Source organism: Lichenostomus cassidix, chromosome 23, assembly GCF_008360975.1.
Source record: "Lichenostomus cassidix isolate B80296 chromosome 23, HeHo_3.0, whole genome shotgun sequence".
Lineage (NCBI taxonomy): Eukaryota > Metazoa > Chordata > Aves > Passeriformes > Meliphagidae > Lichenostomus > Lichenostomus cassidix.
The window spans coordinates 2,313,198-2,332,548 of record NC_139503.1 but is presented as its reverse complement, the minus strand read 5'-3'; the positions used below and the strand labels follow the sequence as shown (position 1 = coordinate 2,332,548).

The 19,351-nt window shown below is 47.7% G+C and overlaps 1 protein-coding gene across 2 annotated transcripts in view; it reads left to right on the top strand.

Annotated features, from left to right (window-relative positions):
- CSMD2 (CUB and Sushi multiple domains 2) overlaps positions 1–19,351 on the top strand; it is a 301,010-nt gene that overhangs the window by 187,822 nt on the left and 93,837 nt on the right. For both annotated transcript variants that reach the window (XM_085081419.1, XM_085081420.1), the window contains exons 15-19: positions 9,691–10,017; positions 10,955–11,149; positions 15,671–15,809; positions 17,050–17,237; positions 18,471–18,659. In XM_085081419.1, coding sequence (XP_084937545.1) covers positions 9,691–10,017; positions 10,955–11,149; positions 15,671–15,809; positions 17,050–17,237; positions 18,471–18,659 — 1,038 coding nt within the window. The remainder of the gene's footprint in view (positions 1–9,690; positions 10,018–10,954; positions 11,150–15,670; positions 15,810–17,049; positions 17,238–18,470; positions 18,660–19,351) is intronic.

Here is a 19,351-nt window from a genome sequence, read left to right as displayed (position 1 = left end):
GCACAGGAAAAACTCCACAGGAAAAACTCCACAGGAAAAACTGGTTTAATCCTGGATTCTCCTCCTGGCCACTCACTTTTCCCCACAATCTGACATTTTCCAGGCTCCCTGCTGCTGCTAGAACTCAATTTTCCATTTGTTCCTCGAGTTCTCAGCAGCATTGGGATGTTCTGAGAATCCCTCAATGCAGAGGGATTTTGGGGATTTGGGTGAACTCAGGATCACATTTTGGGATGGAAATGGGAGTTCCTGCCTAGTCCCTGTGGGGTTTGCTGAACTCAGGATCACATTTTGGGATGTGAATGGGAGTTCCCTCCCAGTCCTATGGGGTTTTCTGAACTCAGGGTCACATTTTGGGATGGAAATGGGAGTTCCTGCCCAGTCCTGTATGGTTTTCTGAACTCAGGATCACATTTTGGGATGTGAATGGGAGTTCCTGCCCATTCCTATGGGGTTTTCTGAACTCAGGATCACATTTTGGGATGGAAATGGGAGTTCCCTCCCAGTCCTATGGGGTTTTCTGAACTCAGGATCACATTTTGGGATGGAAATGGGAGTTCCTGCCCATTCCTTGTGGGATTTTCATGCTCTCAGTGTACATTGTTAGATGTGTTGGGCAATTTGTTTTATTGCCCTGACAGGACCTTCCTGCAGGGACAGGACACTGGACACTGCCAAACCCCACAGCAGGAACTCTGTTTTCCCAAATTGGTGATAATTGGGGAAATTGTCACTCTTCTTATCTCCTTTTCTCCTCAGTTGGCTCTGTTAAAATCTACACCTTGCAGCAAAGTCTGAGGTGCAGTGAGACTGAAATTTAAAAAAAAAAAGGGAAAATCCACCTGAGGGAGGGGAGGATGGAGAGGGAAATACTGTTTTTAGAAAGACAGAGCAGAAATGTCATTTTTAGAAGTGCTGGTTGGTGCCAAACCAGGTCAGGTTGCAGTGATTGCAGGGAAAATTCTCCTTGGGGAGAAAGGAAAAAATGGATCCACATGGAGAGGATGGAGCTGGGAGGGCAAACTGGGATCCTGCAGAGTCTGGAGGAGCTGGGAGAGAACTGGGGGTTTTGGAGAAATGGGGGAATCATTTTAATTCATTTAATTATTCATTTAATTCAGAATTAAATGCTTTTAATTCCTGGGGAAAGGAAGCAATTCCAAGTCCTGCCTTTTCCAGGTGCCATCCATCCCTTCCTGGTTGGTTTTTTCCCTCTGTAAGCAAATCAGCTGGAGGTGCTGCTGGGGGAATTGGAGATTTTTCAGGATTATCTGGGAAGTGGGAAGTGTTGGATTTGTCCTGTGCTGGTTTTTCCGTTGAATTTCCCAGAATTTCAGGCAGTTTGGAGCAACTCAGTGCTGTGGTTGAGGTTTGTGGTGAGAATTTGGAGTGAGAATGAGCCCAGGATGGGTCAGGGCAGGAAAAAAAAAGGAGATTTTTGGTAAAATAAGATGATTTTTTGGAGGTGGATATTGATCAAATCAAGCCAAATCCATGGAAAGCGTGGCAGGAATCTTTCAGTTGGAATAATTCCAGTGAATTATTCCAACTGAATATTTCCAGCTGAAAATTCCAGGATCTGTTGTCTGTGGATATTCGTGGATCAGCCAGGCAGTGTGCAGGCAGTGGGGAAAAAATACCTCATTATATTCTGAATTTATCCTGAATTTATCCTGAATTTATCCTGAATTTATCCTGAAGAGGATAAATCAAATGTGGGACCTGGCCTGAAATCCAGGTGGGATTAATCACAAATCCCTGGAAAGAAATGTTTGGAGATGGTTCAGTGTGGGGTGGGGGATGGAAGGGAGATGGTTTGGGTGGCACTGGTTGGGATTGGGGGACAATCCAGTGCCTTTGGGGGTGAGCAGGGATTTGGGAACAGGGTTTGGGAACAGGGATTGGGAACAGGGATTGGGAACAGGATTTGGGTACAGGATTTGGGAACAGGATTTGGGAGCAGGGATTGGGAACAGGGATTTGGGAACAGGGATTTGAGAACAGGGATTTGGGAACAGGGATTTGGGAACAAGGATTGGGAACAGGGATTTGGGAACAGGGATTGGGAACAAGGATTTGGGAACAGGGATTTGGGAACAGGGATTTGGGAACAGGGATTTGGGTACAGGATTTGGGAACAAGGATTTGGGAACAGGGATTTTGGGAACAAGGATTGGGAACAGGGATTTGGGAACAGGGATTTGGGAACAGGGATTGGGAACAGGGATTTGGGAGCAGGGATTTGGGTACAGGATTTGGGAGCAGGGATTGGGAACAAGGATTGGGAACAGGGATTTGGGAACAGGATTTGGGAACAGGGATTGGGAACAAGGTTTGGGAACAGGGATTGGGAACAGGGATTTGGGAACAGGGCTGCCAAAATCCAAATTTTTTATTTTGTTGGTTAACATTTTGTTAGGAGGAACAAATTCAACTCCAGGGTGGGAATTGCCATTCAACATCCTCCTGTGGAGCAAAAGGAAAAAAACCTCATTATCCCATTTTATTTGGGGTGGGAAGCCCCAAAATCCACTTTGGGAGCTGATTTGACACAACAAGCAAAGGGTTTCTGCAGTCAGGGAGTCTCACAAGGATCTCTGTCCTTCCCTTCCCTGCTCTTCCTGCAATTCCCAAATTTCCATCCTGCAGTTTTCCCTGAGCTCTTGACCCGTGCCGTCCTTCCCTGGCTGTGGCAGTGAGGGTGACAATAAATGCCATTTGTCACCACCTCGGCAGCAGCTGTACCTCGTTTTAGGTGTTCTCTGGGAGAACAATTCCAGGGAATGCTGGAATTCCTGGTGCAGGTTCAGTTCAGTGTGTCCAACTCTTGGCAAATGCAGGTTTTCTGGACCCGTCTTGTGTTGGAATGGAACGGTGGGGGGAGAAAAGGGGATTTGGTGCAGCAGAAAAACCTCATTTGTCTGTTTGGCATCGCTCAGCAGGGGTTTGGGATTGACGTGCTCATTCCTGGGAATGTTTGAATGGATTAGGGATAAATATGGTCATTCCTGGGAATGTTTGATTGGGTTTGGGGTTAATTAACATGTTCATTTCTGGGAATGTTTGAATGGATTGGGAATATTCATTCCTGGGAATGTTTGAATGGATTTGGGGTTAATTAACATGTTCATTCCTGAGAATGTTTGATTGGGTTTGGGATTAACGTGTTCATTCCTGGGAATGTTTGAATGGATTAGGGATAAATGTGGTCATTTCTGGGAATGTTTGAATGGAGTGGGAATGTTCATTCCTGAGAATGTTTAATTGGGTTTGGGATTAACATGTTCATTTCTGGGAATGTTTGAATGGAGTGGGAATGTTCATTCCTGAGAATGTTTAATTGGGTTTGGGATTAACATGTTCATTCCGGGGTCTGGTTGAATGGATTGACGATAAATATGGTCATTTCTGGGAATGTTTGAATGGATTGGGAGCAGGATTGGGAAATTCATTCCTGGGAATGTTTGATGGGTTTGGGTTAATTAACATGTTCATTTCTGAGAATGTTTGATTGGGTTTGGGATAAATGTGGTCATTCCTGGGTCTGTTTGAATGGATTAGGGATAAATGTGGTCATTTCTGGATTGTTTGATTGAGTGGGAATGTTCATTCCTGGGAATGTTTGATTGGTTGGATTAATTGCATGTTCATTCCTGGGAATGTTTGAATGGATTGGGATGTTTTGGGTGTTTGTTGGTTGGGTTATTAACATGTTCATTTCTGGGAATGTTTGAATGGATTGGGAGCAAACGCCTTCATTTCTGGGAATGTTTGATTGGGTTTGGGATAAATGTGGTCATTCCTGGATCTGTTTGAATGGATTAGGGATAAATTGTGGTCATTTCTGTAAATGTTTGATTTGGTTTGGGATTAACATGTTCATTCCTGGGTATGTTTGAATGGATTAGGGATAAATGTGGTCATTTCTGGGATTGTTTGAGTGGAGTGGGAATGTTTTCCTTGGTTTTGTGGTTGGTTTGTTTGGTTTGGTTGTTTTGAGAATGTTTGAACGGGTTTGGGATAAATGTGTTCATTCCTGGGTATGTTTGAGTGGATTTGGGATAAATATGGTTATTCCTGGGAATGTTTGATGGTTTAGGATTAACATGTTAATTTCTGGGTGTTTACTGTTCATTTCTGGGAATGTTTGATTGGGTTTGGGATAAATGTGGTCATTCCTGGATCTGTTTGAATGGATTAGGGATAAATTGTGGTCATTTCTGTAAATGTTTGATTTGGTTTGGGATTAACATGTTCATTCCTGGATCTGGTTGAATGGATTAGGGATAAACGTGGCCATTCCTGGGATTGTATGAGTGGATTTGGGATAAATGTTTTCATTCAGGGTCTGTTTGAGTGGATTTGGGATAAATGTGTTCATGGATTTAGGATAAACATGTTCATTGCTGGGTGTATTTTAACGGATTTGGGATAAATGTGTTCATTGCTGGAAATGTTTGAGTGGATTTGGGGTAAATCTGGTCATTCCTGGGGATGTTTGAATGGATTTGGGGTAAATCTGGTCATTCCTGGGAATGTTGGGATGGATTGGGATAAACCTTTCCATTCCTGGGAATTCTGGGATGGATTGAGAACCTCCAGCCCATTCCTCCTCACTGTCTCTTCCAGTCTTTTCCAATCTTATTTTCCTTCAAAAATCTCATTTCTCCTTAGTGATAATTCCTCCTTTTTTTTAGATTTTTCTTCCTATTAATCCCATGCTAGACCTGCTGAACAGCCTGAGCTCCTCTTTGGGAGGATTGCAAACCTTCCTGGTGTCCTGAAAACCTCAGGACCAGGACTGGAAATGCACAATTCAGGGGATATTTCCCCCAGAATTCTAGTGAAAACCACCATAATTTATATCAACAATTGATATTTATTTATCACTGACAAGCTTTTCACTTAGCTCGAAATGAAATCTCAATTGCTCATTGTTTTTTCTCGTTCCTCCTCTTCTTTTTCCCTCTTCCTTTCACATTTTTCCTTTTCATTCCTCTTTGTGCTTTGCTGATGGAAGAGTTTAGATTAATTTCCAGAATTTTTCTCCCTCCTGCTGGAAATATTTCCCTCCTCCAGCTGACTCTGCCCTTGTTTCCCTGCCTGTAGCCACTGTGGATTTGGGGAGAAATGTAGGAATTCCATCAATTTTGATTTCCAGGCAGGTGGATTATTTTATTTTCGAGGATGTTTTTATAAAGCTCCTATTTTGCTGAGCTCCAGCTTGTCCCCAGCAGGGAGGGAAGCAGAAGAGCTGCAGGCAGGATTATCCTGATCCTATATCCACGTGGGATTTGGAGCTGTTGTTAACATCCTCATCCCACCATGTAAGAATCATTCCCTTCCTGATTTCTGTGTTTGCTCAACTGCTGGCCTGGGCAGGAATTCCTGCAGGAATCACCTTGGAATTGAACCCCATGAGCTCCTCAGCCTTTTTATTTAAATTTTTTTTCATGTGACCTACATGAGAATTTTGGTGGGAGATGGCAAAAAAATCTCCCAATCCCTGGGAGATGTCAAAAAACCAGCCAGAAACTTCCACCTTTGCAAAAATTCCCAAGGGAGAGGAGATTTTGCAAAAATTCCCAATTTTCTGCGGGGAGAGGAGATTTTGCAAAAATTCCCAATTTTCTGCAGGGAGAGGAGGAATTCAGTTGGGAATTGGTGGGAATGTTGGAGAGGATCTTGGAGGAGATCCCAGGAGCAGATGGATCCTGGCAGCAATCAGCCCAGTGGGGAGCAGCAGCTCCCAAAAACTTCTAAAAAACTTATTCCCAAATCCCTGCTCCTGCTGGAGTGGGTGGCAGTGAAACCTCCTCTCCCTGAATTTGAATTTCAGGGATATTTTCCTCACAATTTGCTCCCCAAAACCTGCCTGTTTCTCTTTTCTCCCCCTCCTACCTGCAGAGTTTTGTTGCTCTGAAATAACAAAAATCTCCCAGTTCATCTCTGCTCCAAACTCCTTCCCTCACCTCCCACTTGCCCTGCGATGCCAGAGGCTTCTCAGGATTTTTTTTTTTATTTTTTGCTTGGAATAACAGATACAGAAGGAGGAAAATACCAAATGTGAGGCACTTTGCTGCCCAGCTGGAGCAGTGCCCTGAGCTCTGTCAGGAATTCCAGGAGGTTAAGATCCCAGGAGGGATCTTTGGGGAAGAAAAAAAAAAGGGAAATGCAAGGCAGAAAATCCACTCCTGTCTAGCAAGAGGTCAGTCTGTGGGAGCAGGATGGGAAAAGGGAGAGGAAAGTGGAATTTTTTTTGTTGTTTCCATGGAGACTGCAGTTATCCCAGTGATCCCTGCTGGGTTTGGAGCTGCTGACCTTGTTCCTGTGGGATTTTTTTTGGGATCAGCTCTGGATCCTCCTGAGCGGGGATGGAGTGTCTGGAGGGGAGAGATGGTGTGGGAGGAGGCAGGAAAAGGAGAAAAAACAGCTTGGGAAGGGGAGAGGAAAGGGAGAGGAAAGGGAGAGGAGAGGAGAGGAGAGGAGAGGAGAGGAGAGGAGAGGAGAGGAGAGGAGAGGAGAGGAGAGGAGAGGGAGAGGAGAGGAGAGGAGAGGAGAGGAGAGGAGAGGAGAGGAGAGGAGAGGAGAGGAGAGGAGAGGAGAGGAGACAAAAAGAGAAAAGAGAGAAGACAAAAGGAGAAAAGAGGAGAAGAGAAGAGAGAAGAGAAGAGAGAATAGAAGAGAGAAGAGAAGAGAAGAGAAGAGAAGAGAAGAGAAGAGAAGAGAAGAGAAGAGAAGAGAAGAGAAGAGAAGAGAGAAGAGAAGAAGAGAAAAGAGGAGAAGAGAGAAGAGAAGAGAGAAGAGAAAAAGAGAAAAGAGGAGAAGAGAGAAGAGAAAAAGAGAAAAGAGGAGAAGAGAGAAGAAGAGAAGAGAAAAGACGAAGAGAAAGAGAAGAGAAGAGAAGAGAAGAGAGAAGACAAAAAGAGAAGAGAGAAGACAAAAAGAGAAGAGAGAACAGAAGAGAAGAGACTGTTTAACAAAGGGATTTTTCTCACTGCCTTTCCAATACTTGCTCAGCAATAACAATTATGGACAAATCTCACAATCATTGGCAAGGACCAGCCTGCCATGGGTGTGCACATGATGAAAACCTCTCCTGGCATTTAAAACCAGGTAATAAATATTCATGCTGCTGCTGGACAGGCAGCAGGGCTGGCCTCTGCCATGGAAAACCTCCTTTTGCAGGAAGGAAAACCTCTTACAACAGGCAAGAAAATCCTCCTCTGCTGCAGAGGATGAAGAAAATCATCACCTCACAGGCAACACGATCTCATTAATGAACCTTGTGGCTTCCTGGGCTGGATGTTCCCCTCTGGAATGTGATTCCAACTCCCCTCTCCACCAAGGAGAACTTTTTCCTGGACACAGTTTGGGACACACTGAACTTTATCCTCAAACTCCAACTTGCCTTTCTCCTCACTGATCTTAAAGAAAATCAGAATTCTCATTTACTTCCCCGCAGTGGAGACTCTTGGAAGTTTTGGGTTTTTTTTTATATCAGCTCCTCTTTAATCTGTCACTTTGTTTTATCTGGCAGAGGTTAATTTTATATTCTTCCCCCCACTCTGCTCCTCTCCCCTTTGTCAGCAAGTCCTTTGTTGTTTCATTTTCTGAGCTGCACCTCTCTCTTGCTGGGCTGCTGGAGGTCCTGCCTGAATGCTAATTTTTCCCCCTTGGATTTAAAAATTTATAGGAGGCACCTCATCCCTGCTGCTGAGGCGTTTTCCCTGTGTGTGAATGCATTTATTTCCAATTTTTCCGAGGCAGATTACACCCTGCTTGCGCCGACAGAATTATCTGACAGCATCCCCTGGTAGTTCAGCGTCTGGTAGAGGGAGAGAACCCAAATCTGAGGATGTTTTTGGAGTTTTTTTTTGCTCTTTAATCTGCTCTCTCTTTGTGGTTGAGAGCAGGGAATGGATTGTGTAGTTTTGTGGCTTTGGGGATGTCTGTGGGGTTTGATCTGATCCTGTTCAGGGTGAGGGGAGAGAGAGGGGAAAGAGCAATGATCCTAATAATTGTCTGAATTCCATCCTGGAATTGAATTCCATCCTGAATTCCATCCTGAAATAATTGTCTGAATTCCAACCCCGAGCCAGGCTCATCCTGGGTGCTGTGCCAGGGATTTGGGAGATGGATGTTCCCAAAAATGGGTTTTACCTGGAGAATTCACCTGGAAAATAGCAAATCCCAAATAAGAGGCATTTAAGAAATCCTGAGGCGTGTGGAAGGGAATGGGAAATGGCAAATCCACAGTCTAAAAACAGGTGGTTTTCTTATCCCAGCAATAAAATTTTTATCTCAGTAATAAAATAATTCTGATTTAGTGATGACCAAAAGCTTCCCCTGTCAGGAAAAGGAAGATCCAAGGTGATGTTTTCCCATGCTGGCTTTTGATCCACGGGAAATGTCAGATATTTATGGAATGGCAGAAGTTCTGTCCATGAACTCTGGCAGGCTGGGAGTCACTTCTTCCCATCCCAATAAATCCTTGTGAATGGAGCACTGAGGGTGATGGGATTTGGGGGGATTTGGGGGGATTTGGGGGGATTTGGGGGGATTTGGGGATGGAGCAATGAGCCCTTCCATGATGGGATCTGAGCAGGAATTTGTGGGGATCCAAGGGATTGAGGGGAGGGATGGATGTGGGGCCACAGAGCTGTGGGACTGACAAGGAATTTGTGGGGGATTTGGGAAGATGAGGGGATGGAGCACTGAGCTGTCTCCTTCTGGGATGGGAGCAGAGAGGGAATTTGGGGGGAATTCAGGGGGATGAGGATCTGGATGGAGCACTGAGCCTTCCCCTTGTGCAGTGGGGTCAGAGCAGGAATTTGTGGGGGATTTGGGCAGGGATGGATGTGGAGCCACGGAGCTGTGGGACTGATGAAGGAATCTGTGGGGGATTTGGGGATGGAGCACTGAGCCTCCCATTCCATCATGGAACCAGAGAGAGATTTTGTGGGGAATCCAGGGGGATGGAGCACTGAGCTGTCCTATCCTCTGATGGGATCTCAGAAAGAATCTGTGGGGGATTGAGGGGAATGGAGCACTGAGCTGTCCCCTTGTGCAGTGGGGTCAGAGCAGGAATTTGTGGGGGATTTGGGCAGGGAGGGATGTGGAGCCAGGGATCTGTGGGACTGATGAGGGAATTTTTGGGGGATGAGGATCCAGATGGAGTACTGAGCCTTCCCTTCCTCAGTGGGACCAGAGCAGGAATTTTGGATAATTCAGGGCAATTCAGACAGGGATGGATGTAGAGCCATGGAACTGTGGGACTGATGAGGGAATTTGTGGGGGATTTGGGGATGGAGCACTGAGTGGTCCTTCCTCAGTGGGACCAGAGCAGGAATTTTGGGTGATTCAGGGCAATTCAGACAGGGATGGATGTGGAGCCAGGGATCTGTGGGACTGATGAGGGAATTTTTGGGGGATGAGGATCCAGATGGAGCACTGAGCCTCCCCTGCAATGGGACCAGAGCAGGAATTTTTGGGTGATTCAGGGCAATTTAAGCAGGGATGGATGTGGAGCCAGGGATCTGTGGGATTGATCAGGAAATCTGTGGGGGATTCAGGGATGGAGCACTGAGCCTCCCCTGCAATGGGACCAGAGCAGGAATTTTTGAATAATTCAGGACAATTCAAGCCGGAATGAACACACCACCATCTAACACCCCTTTCCCCTTGCAGTCTCCTGCTTTTTCAACTTCACCAGCCCGTCGGGCACCGTGCTGTCCCCAAACTACCCCGAGGAGTACGGCAGCAGCCTGCACTGCGTGTGGCTCATCATCGCCAACCCCGAGAGCCGCATCCACCTGGCCTTCAACGACTTCGACGTGGAGCCCCAGTTTGACTTCCTGGCGGTCAAGGACGGTGCCACGGCCGAGTCACCCGTGCTGGGGACCTTCTCCGGCAGCCAAATCCCCTCCTCGCTGACCAGCAGTGGCCACGTGGCCAGGCTGGAGTTCCAGACTGACCACTCCATGGAGAAGAGGGGTTTTAACATCACCTTCACCAGTGAGTGTCTCGTCCCTGCCTCCTTCTGCTTTTGGAGCTCTTAATCTGCTTTTTGAGCTCTTAAATTTCTGTTGGGGTGGCAAAAATGGGCCTGTTGGAATTCCAGGGTGAACCTGGAAATTGGGGATTAATTGGGGATTAATTAACCTGGAAATTGGGGATAATTAATTGGATTTGCAGTCAGGTGAGGGAGGAGTGGTGACTTTAGAGCTAGTGGCTTGAGTTGCTTCTGGCTGTGGAGTTTGAAGTGTTGTACAGGTAAAAAAAGGAGTTTGGCCCTGGATTATCAGTGCATGGAATGCAGGATTTGGGTTCTTCCATCTTGCTGTGTGGCCCTGCTCCTGCTGGATCCCAGCTCCTCTTGCACTTGAGCAGAGACTGGAATGGGAAAATTTCAGCTTGGGGTAGAATATCCTCATTTTGGGGACAGCATGGGGGAAAACACGATACTGACTCTCTTCTTTTTCCCTCTTTTTTTTTCCCTTTCCGTCTTTTTCCCTCTTCTCCATTTTCCTCCTTTCTCCTTCTTCCCTCTTCCTTCTTTTCCCTCTTTGTTTCTCCTTCCTTCCTTCCTTCCTTCCTTCCTACCTTCCTTGCTTTTTCCGCCTTTCCTTCCTTTCCCCCCGTCTTTTCCTCTCCCTTCTCTTTCTGCCCTTCATTCTTTTTTCCTCCTTCCTTCTTTTCTCCCCCTTTTTCTTTTTTCTCCCTTTTCCCTCCCTTTCTTCTTTTCCCCATTCCTTCCCTTCCCTTCCCTTCCCTTCCCTTCCCTTCCCTTCTCTTCCCTTCCCTTCCCTTCCCTTCCCTTCCCTTCCCTTCCCTTCCCTTCCCTTCCCTTCCCTTCCCTTCCCTTCCCTTCCCTTCCCTTCCCTTCCCTTCCCTTCCCTTCCCTTCCCTTCCCTTCCCTTCCCTTCCCTTCTCTCCCGTTCCCCATTCCCAGCATTCCGGCACAACGAGTGTCCCGACCCGGGTGTCCCAGTGAACGGGAAGCGCTTTGGGGACAGCCTGCAGCTGGGCAGCTCCGTGTCCTTCCTGTGTGACGATGGCTTCATCCGGACGCACGGCGCCGAGACTGTCACCTGCGTGCTGCACGAGGGCAACGTGGTGTGGAACAACGCCGTGCTGCGCTGCGAAGGTGCTGCTGCTGCTTCCTGGGCTTCTCCTGCTTCCTGTGCTGCTGCTGCTTCTGCTGCTTCCTGTGCTTCTCCTGTTTTCTGTGCTGCTGCTGCTTCCCGCTGCTTTCTGGTTCTTCCCAGTTCTTCCCGCTGCTTCCCAGTGTGTCCTGCTGCTTCCTGCTGCTTCCTGTGCTTCTCCTGCTTCCTGTGCTCCTGCTGCTTCCTGCTGCTTCCTGCTGCTTCCTGTGCTTCCTAGTGCTTCCTGCTGCTTCCTGTGCTGCTGCTGCTTCTCCTTCTTCCTGTGCTTCTCCTGCTTCCCGGTTCTTCCTGCTGCTTCCTGGTTCTTCCCGGTTCTTCCCACTGCTTTCCAGTTCTTCTTGCTGCTTCCCAGGGCTTCCAGTGCTTCCCGCTGCTTCCAGTGCCTCCCAGTGCTTCCCACTACTTCCCAGTGCTTCCCAGTGCTTCCCACTGCTTCCTGCTGCTTCCAGTGCCTCCCAGTGCTTCCCAGTCCTTCTCACTGCTTCCCGGTGCTTCCTGCTGTTTCCCAGTTCTTCCTGGTGCTTCCCACTGCTTCTCGGTGCTTCTTGCTGCTTCCCAGTGTGTCCTGGTGCTTCCTGCTGCTTCCTGCTGCTTCCCGATTCTTCCTGCTGCTTCTCTCTGCTTGCTGGTTCTTCCCAGTTCTTCCCAGTGCTTCCTGCTGCTTCCCACTGCATCCAGTGCTTCCCATCGCCTCCTGCTACTTCCCCCTGCTTCCCAGTGTTTCCCAGTGCTTCCCACTGCTTTCCAGGGTTCCCACTGCTTCCTGCTGCTTCCAAGTGCTTCCTAGTGCTTCCCAGTGCTTTCTGCTGCTTCCCGCTGCTTCTAGTGTCTCCCAGTGCTTCCCAGTCCTTCCCAGTGCTTCCCGGTGCTACCTGTTGCTTCCCAGTGTGTCCTGCTGCTTCTTGCTGCTTCCCAGCTCTTCCTGCTGCTTCCCTCTGCTTGCTGGTTCTTCCCAGTTCTTCACAGCGCTTCCTGATCCTTCCTGCTGCTTCCCATTGCTTCCTGCTACTTCTGCCTGCTTTTCAGTGTTTCCCAGTGTTTCTGGTGCTTCCCACTGCTTCCCGCTGCTTCCAGTGCTTCCCGGTTCTTCCTGCTGCTTCCCAGTCCTTCCCAGTGCTTCCCATGCTTCCTGCTCCTTCCCAGTTCTCCCTGCTCCTTCCCACTGCTTCCCAGTGCCTCCCAGTCCTTCACGCTGCTCCCAGTTCTTCCCAGTGCTTCCCGCTGCATCCTCAGCTCCATTTATTTCCCCTTCTTTTTTTTTCTGTGTGCGCAAAATGAATTTTATTGATATTTTTATGATATTCATTCGATGATTTCGCCATCAGTCGCTGTTCCAACAGGCGTTTTTTTCTAATCCCAGCCATGAGAGGTTCTGATTTCTTGGTGACTCAAAGCTTCCCTGCTGCTCCTGTCAGGGAGGGAACGAAACAATCGGGAATGGAAGATCCAGGCTGACGTTCTCCCGCTTTTTGATCACTGTGACATGTCTGATATTTATCTAATGATGAAGCTCTGGCAGTGGAGAGGCAGAAATTCTGCATTTCCATCTCCTGGCCACACCAGCCAACCCTGACACGGGGGAGCAGGGCTGAATTAAAGCCTTTAATTCCCATTTCAAAGCTTTTTTTCGGGACTTTCAAGCTTCTTGCTCTGGAAAAGAGAAGTGAAGAAGGAGCTCATTAGGGCTGGGAATGTTGCTGTGTTCTGGGGGAAGTGATGCTCTGCTCTGGGGTTTGCAGCAATTTGAATAACGAGTGCTGAGCTCTGGGGAAACAGCCCTGGAATGTTGAGAAATAATTCCAGGGATTGGCCCTGCGTTGCTGGAGCAGCAGGAATTGAACAATCCTGCCCATTGTCTTCGGGGTTGGAGGAAGGAAGGAATCAATTGTCTTCAACAGCTTTTAAAGGATAAAAAAATTGAATTTTTTTCATTCTTACATCATTCTTTTCCTCACAAAACATAGTTTTAATTCAGAGCTCCCATTCCTCTCAAAGCCCAAACCTTCAAATTTACCTATTTTTAAGTACAGAAGGCAAACATCCATTAAATAATATACTTCTAATCAACTTTTCTATTTGATAACCTCCTGCCATTAACTCCTGCCTCCTCCTCCTGATCCCTCTGGCGATTTCTTTGACTCACCCTTCAGCCTGGACATTTTAATTACCCTTTTTTCACCAAGGAGAAAGCTCAGAGATCTAAAGTCCTGCTTGGCACTTGGAAAAATTAATGGCAAAGAAGGAGACAGGGAAAAAAAAAAAAAAATCAGAGAAATCCTGACAGGAAACGTCTCAGCTTTGGGGCAGAAAGGAGCCTCTGGTTCAGAAATAATTGGTTTGGCCCCAGCTGAGATCAAATGACTTGGAGCTGGCGCCCTGCAGAGCAGCAGGGGGATTTTGGGGTGGGCAGGGACAGGGTTTGGGTCACCTGCAGGGTGGCATTGGGGCACGGTGACATTGGGGACACACAGCCTGGCAGTTCCTGAGGGCTGAGGGGGTTTTGTACCTCTGGGCTGTCAGACTGAGTGTTCTTTGCCCAGAAATTGCAACAAAGTGCCCTCAGCTCCTGCTGGATTTCCCCTTTCTTTCTTCTTCCCCCCTTCCTTTTCTCCCTTCCTCTTTTTTTTTTTCCCTTCCTTCTTTTTTAATCCCTTCCTTCTTTTTTCTCTTCCTTCTCTTTTCCCCTTCTTCTTTCCCCTTCCTTCTTCTTTCCCCTTCCTTCTTCTCTCCCCTTCCTTCTTCTTTCCCCTTCCTTCTTCTTTCCCCTTCCTTCTTGCTTCCTCGTCCGTCTTTTTTTACCCCTTTCCTTCTTTTTTCCCCTTCCCTCTTTCCCCTTCTTCTTTTTTCCCCCCTCCTTCTTTTTCCCCTTCCCTCTCCCCCTTCCTTCTTTTTTTACCCCTTTCCTTCTTTTTTTCCCCTTTCCTCTTTCCCCTTCTTCTTTTTCCCCCTCGTTTTTTCTCCCCTCCCTTCTTTTTTCCCCTTCTTTCTTTCTTCCCCTTCCTTATTTTTTTCCCTTCCTTCTGTTTTTTCCCCTTTCCCCCCCTTTCTTCTTTCCTTTTCCCTTCTTCTTTTTCCTCCTTCTTCCCTTTTTCCCCCTTCCTTTTTCCCCCTCTTCCTTCTTTTTTCCCCCTTCCTTCTTACTTTCCCCTTCCTTTTTTCCCTTCTTTTTTCCCCCTTCCTTCTTACTTTCCCCTTCCTTTTTTCCCCCCCTTTCTTCTTTTCCCCCCTTCCTTTTCCCCCATTCCCTCTCTCCTCCCAGCCCCAGGCTCTGCAATCCCTGCCCTGCCCCGGAGCCATCCCAGGTGGCAGCAAATCCAGGACTCAATTAGCAGAGCCAGCAGAGAACCCCTGCAGCTGCAGGAACGCCGAGTGACCTTGCATTTCCCTCTGCTTTTATTCCCAATCACGGTTATTACAGCCTGTCCCCTCCCAAGGTCAGCCCTGCTGCCTCCCTCGGGGACAGAGGCGTCATTTGGAGCTGGAGAGGCAATTTCTGAGAATTAATGTTGGTTTTTCAGCTGGCCCCCGGTGGTTTTTAGCTCGTGGAGGGACAGGAATGCAGGGAAGGTTTCAGGGCTGGGGACATCTGATGGTTCTGCAGCTCCATGACATTTCTCACCCCAATTTCGAGGGACAAGTGGCACTCAAGGACATGGTTAGTGGTGGCCTTGGCCGTTCCCTTGAAGCCATTCCTCCTCAGTGGTTTGTAGAAGCTTTTTATTTTTATTTTATAACCTGCAGAATGTTCTTGATGGTAGGAGGCAGAGTTGAGTTGACAGAATATCAGAATTTCCAGAGTTCTGATATCATGGAGCATGGAGTCCAACTGCTGGCCCTGCAGGGGACAGACTGGGAATCCCACAGCAGTTCCTCTCTGCATTCCTCCTCTCAGTTTGGAGATTTTTCTCTTTCCATTTCCTCTCACTTTCGGGATTTTTCTCTTTCCATTTCCTCTCACTTTGGGGATTTCGCTCTCTCCATTTCCTCCTTTCACTTGAGGATTTTTCTCTCTCCATCTTCTCACTCTCTGCCTTTCCTCCTCTCACTTGAGGAATTTCCCTCTCTCCATCCTCTCACTTTGAGGATTTCCCTCTCTCCATTTCCTCCCACTTTGAGCTTTTCCTTCTCTCCATTTCCTCCTCTCCCTTTAGGAATTCCCCTTTCTCCATTTCCTCTTACCTGAGGAATTTCCCTCTCTCCATCTCCTCTCCCTTTGGGAATTTCCCTCTCTCCATCCTCTCACTTTAAGGTTTTCCCTCTCTCTATTTCCTCCTCTCACATTGAGGATTTCCCTCTCTCCATTTCCTCCCACTTTGAGGATTTCCCTCTCTCCATCCTCCCTTTGGGAATTTCCCTCTCTCCATTTCCTCCTCTCCCTTGAGCAATCTCCCTCTCTCCTCCTCTCACTTCAATCACTTCCTCCATCCATCTCACCCACTGCTGAGCCTGCAGCTCATTCCCACCCAGAATAATTTAAATTTCTGTCCTTTTCCTCTCCCCAGCACCCTGCGGAGGCCACCTGACAGCACCCAGTGGCACCATCCTGTCCCCAGGCTGGCCTGGCTTCTACAAGGACTCCCTGAGCTGTGCCTGGGTCATCGAGGCCCAGCCAGGATATCCCATCAAGATCACCTTCGACAGGTGCTCAGCACCCCAAATTCCCGGGATTTTGGGGGGTTTTGGGGATTCCAAGCTGCTCTGGCACTGAGGTTTTCCAGTCTCCTTTTTTATTTACGAGTTCCTGGCAGGGCATTGAAATTCACCCAGCACTTGGGAAGCAAAGGTGGGAATGGGAATGGGAAAATGGTGCCTTTTTCACTCTTTTTCTGACCAACTCCTCATTTTCGGGGCTATTTCAGACACAATTTTGGGGGCTGAGCTCCCACGTGTTCCTGGGGGGGAGCAGAGCAGTGAGAATCCACTCCAGGCTTGGGAATGCTGAGTTCCTTGGCTTTTTGTGGATTTCCAGGCTTGGGAATGCTGAGTTCCTCAGCTTTCCCTGGATTTCAAGGCTCGGGAATGCTGATTTTCTTGGCTTTCCCTGGATTTCCAGGCTTGGGAATGCTGATTTTTCTCAGCTTTCCCTGATCTCCTGGCAGAGGAGGGCTGTGCTCTGCTGGGTGGTTGTATGGGATGGGATTGTTCACAGCCTGTGGGGTTCCAGCAGATGAGGAGGTGAAGGATCAGAGAGAACCCCAAACCCCTGGGAGATACTCTCAGTGAGGTGCTCGGGCAGCAGAAAGGTCCCACTTGGAGGATTTTTCTCTAACTTTGAGGATTTTCGTCTCACTTTGAGGATTTTCCTCTAAGTTTGAAGATTTTCCTTTAACTTTGAGGATCTTCTGTAACTTTGAGGATTTCCCTCTAACTTTGAGGATTTCCCTCTAACTTTGAGGATTTCCCTCTAACTTTGAGGATTTTCCTTTAACTTTGAGGATTTTCCTTTAACTTTGAAGATCTCCCTCTCACTTTGAGGATTTCCCTCTCACTTTGAGGATCTTCCTCTAACTTTGAGGATTTTCCTTTAACTTTGAGGATTTTCCTCTAACTTTGTGGATTTCCCTCTCTCCATCCTCACACTTTGGGGATTTCCCTCTCTCCATTCCCCCTCTCACTCTGGGGATACCCATCAGGATTTAGGATGATCCCATAGAAGGGTTGAACTCCCCCTGACCCCTACCAGTTCCACCACTGAAATAAAGCTAAAACCACCATTTTTAGGGTTCCAATTCCCTGCTGTCCCTCGCAGTTCCAGCACTGAAATGAGTCTAAAAAGATAATTTTTAGGGTTCCAATTCCCTGCTGTCCCTTGCAGTTCCAGCACTGAAATGAGTATAAAAAGATAATTTTTAGGGTTCCAATTCCCCGCTGTCCCTCGCAGGTTCAAGACGGAGGTGAACTACGACACGCTGGAGGTGCGGGATGGCCGATCCTACTCGTCCCCCCTGATTGGGGTCTACGATGGCACTCAGGTGCCACAGTTCCTCATCAGCACCAGCAACCACCTCTACCTGCTCTTCACCACCGACAAGAGCCACTCTGATGTTGGCTTCCAGATCCGATATGAGAGTAAGGATGTGGGGTTTGGGGCGTTTTTGGGAATTCGGGGCTCTCAGAGAGCTCTTTGGGGTTCTTGTTCCCTGCTCAGGTTGCTGGTGGAGGAGCAGTTCCTGCTTTTCCTGGGATTTCAGACTGGATGGGGTTGGAAGGAAATTTAAATCCCATCTCATTCCAGCCCCACACTTTCCTAATCCCAAATTGCTCCAAGCTCTGTCCAGCCTGGCCTTGGACACTCCAGGGATGGGACAAGCACAGCTGCTCTGGGAATTCCATCCCAGCCTTTCACCACCCTTCCAGCCAGGAATTCCTTCCCAAAATCCACCCAAATCTCCCCTTTTCCAATTTGAAGTCATTCCCCCTTTGGTGGTTTCTAGAAGCTTTTGGTAGGAGGCAGAGCTGAGTTGACAGAATATCAGAATATCCAGAGTTGGATCCCACGAGGAGCATGGAGTCCAACTGCTGGCCCTGAAGGGGACAGGCTGGGAATCCTACAGCAGCTCCTCTCTGCATTTCCTCCCCTCACTTAGGGGATTTTTCTCTTTCCATTTCCTCTCACTTTGGGAATTTCCCTCTCTCCATCCTCTCACTTTAAGGTTTTCCCTCTCTCCATTTCCTCCTCTCACTTTGGGGATTTCCCTCTCTCCATTCTCTCACTTTGAGGATTTCCCTCTCTTCATTCTCTTACTTTAAGGTTTTCCCTCTCTCCATTCCCTTCTCTCACCCAAGGAATTTTCTTCTCTCCATCCTCTCACTTTGAGTATTTTTCTCTCTCCATTTCCTTTCACTTAAGGTTTTCCCTCTCTCCATTTCCTCCCCTGGTTTTGGGGATTCCCTCTCTCCATTTCCTCTTCTCGCTTTGAGGATTTCCCTCTCTCCTTCCTGTCACCGTAAGGTTTTCCCTTCTCTCCATTTCCTCCTCTCACTCTGGGAATTTCCCTCTCTCCATTTCCTCCTCTCACTTTAAGGTTTTCCCTCTCCCCATTTCCTCTCACTTTGGGAATTTCCCTGTCTCTATTTCCTCCTCCCACTCTGGGAACTTTCCTCTCTCCATCCTCTCACTTAAAGGTTTTCCCTCTCTCCATTTCCTCCTCTCACTTCAAGGATTTCCCTCTCCACATTTCCTCTCACTTGAGGAATTCCCCTTTCCATTCCCCTCTGACTCTGGGATAACCAGCAGGATTTGGGATGACCCCACAGGAGTGCTGATCTCCCTCATGACCCCAAGACCTCTGCTTTCCCCAGCTGTGAAGCTGCAGTCTGACCACTGCCTGGACCCCGGCATCCCGGTGAACGGCCAGCGCCACGGCAACGACTTCTACGTGGGAGCTCTGGTGACATTCAGCTGTGACTCTGGGTACACCCTGAGCGACAGCGAGGCCCTGGAGTGTGAGCCCAACTTCCAGTGGAGCCGCCCGCTGCCCAGCTGTGAGGGTGAGGGAACATCTGGGGGGCAGAGCCTGCGGCTGCACATCTGCAGCAGAGCTCTCGGGGGTGTTTCATCCGGGGGTTTGGTTGGTTTTCCATAGGCTGATCCTTGTGGCTTTTTTATTTCCATGGGTTGATCCATGCAAGGCATTTTTTGTTGGATTTGTTGGATTTCCATGGGTAGATCCATGTTTTTTGCTGTATTTCCATGGGTTAATCCAGTGTATATTTTTTGAATTTCCATGGGTTGATCCATGGATTTTGTTGGATTTCAGTGTATTGGTCCATGCATTTTTTTGGATTTCCGTGGATTGATCCATGCCTTTTGTTGAATTTCAATGGGTTGATCCATGCATTTTGTTAGGTTTGGATGGGATGGGCTGATCTTTGTGGATTTTTGGATTTTCATGGCTTGATCCATGTCTTTTGCTGTATTTCCATGGGTTGATCCATGCATTTTGTTGGATTTCAATGGGCTGATCCATGCATTTTGTTGGATTTGGATGGGATGGGCTGATCTTTGTGGATTTTTGGATTTCCGTGGGTTGATCCATGTTTTTTGCTGGATTTCCATGGGCTGATCCATGCATTTTGTTGGATTTGGATGGTCTGATCAATGTATTTTTTTGGATTTCCATGGGTTGATCCATGCATATTTTTGGATTTTGTTGGATTAATCCATGGATTTTGATGGGTCA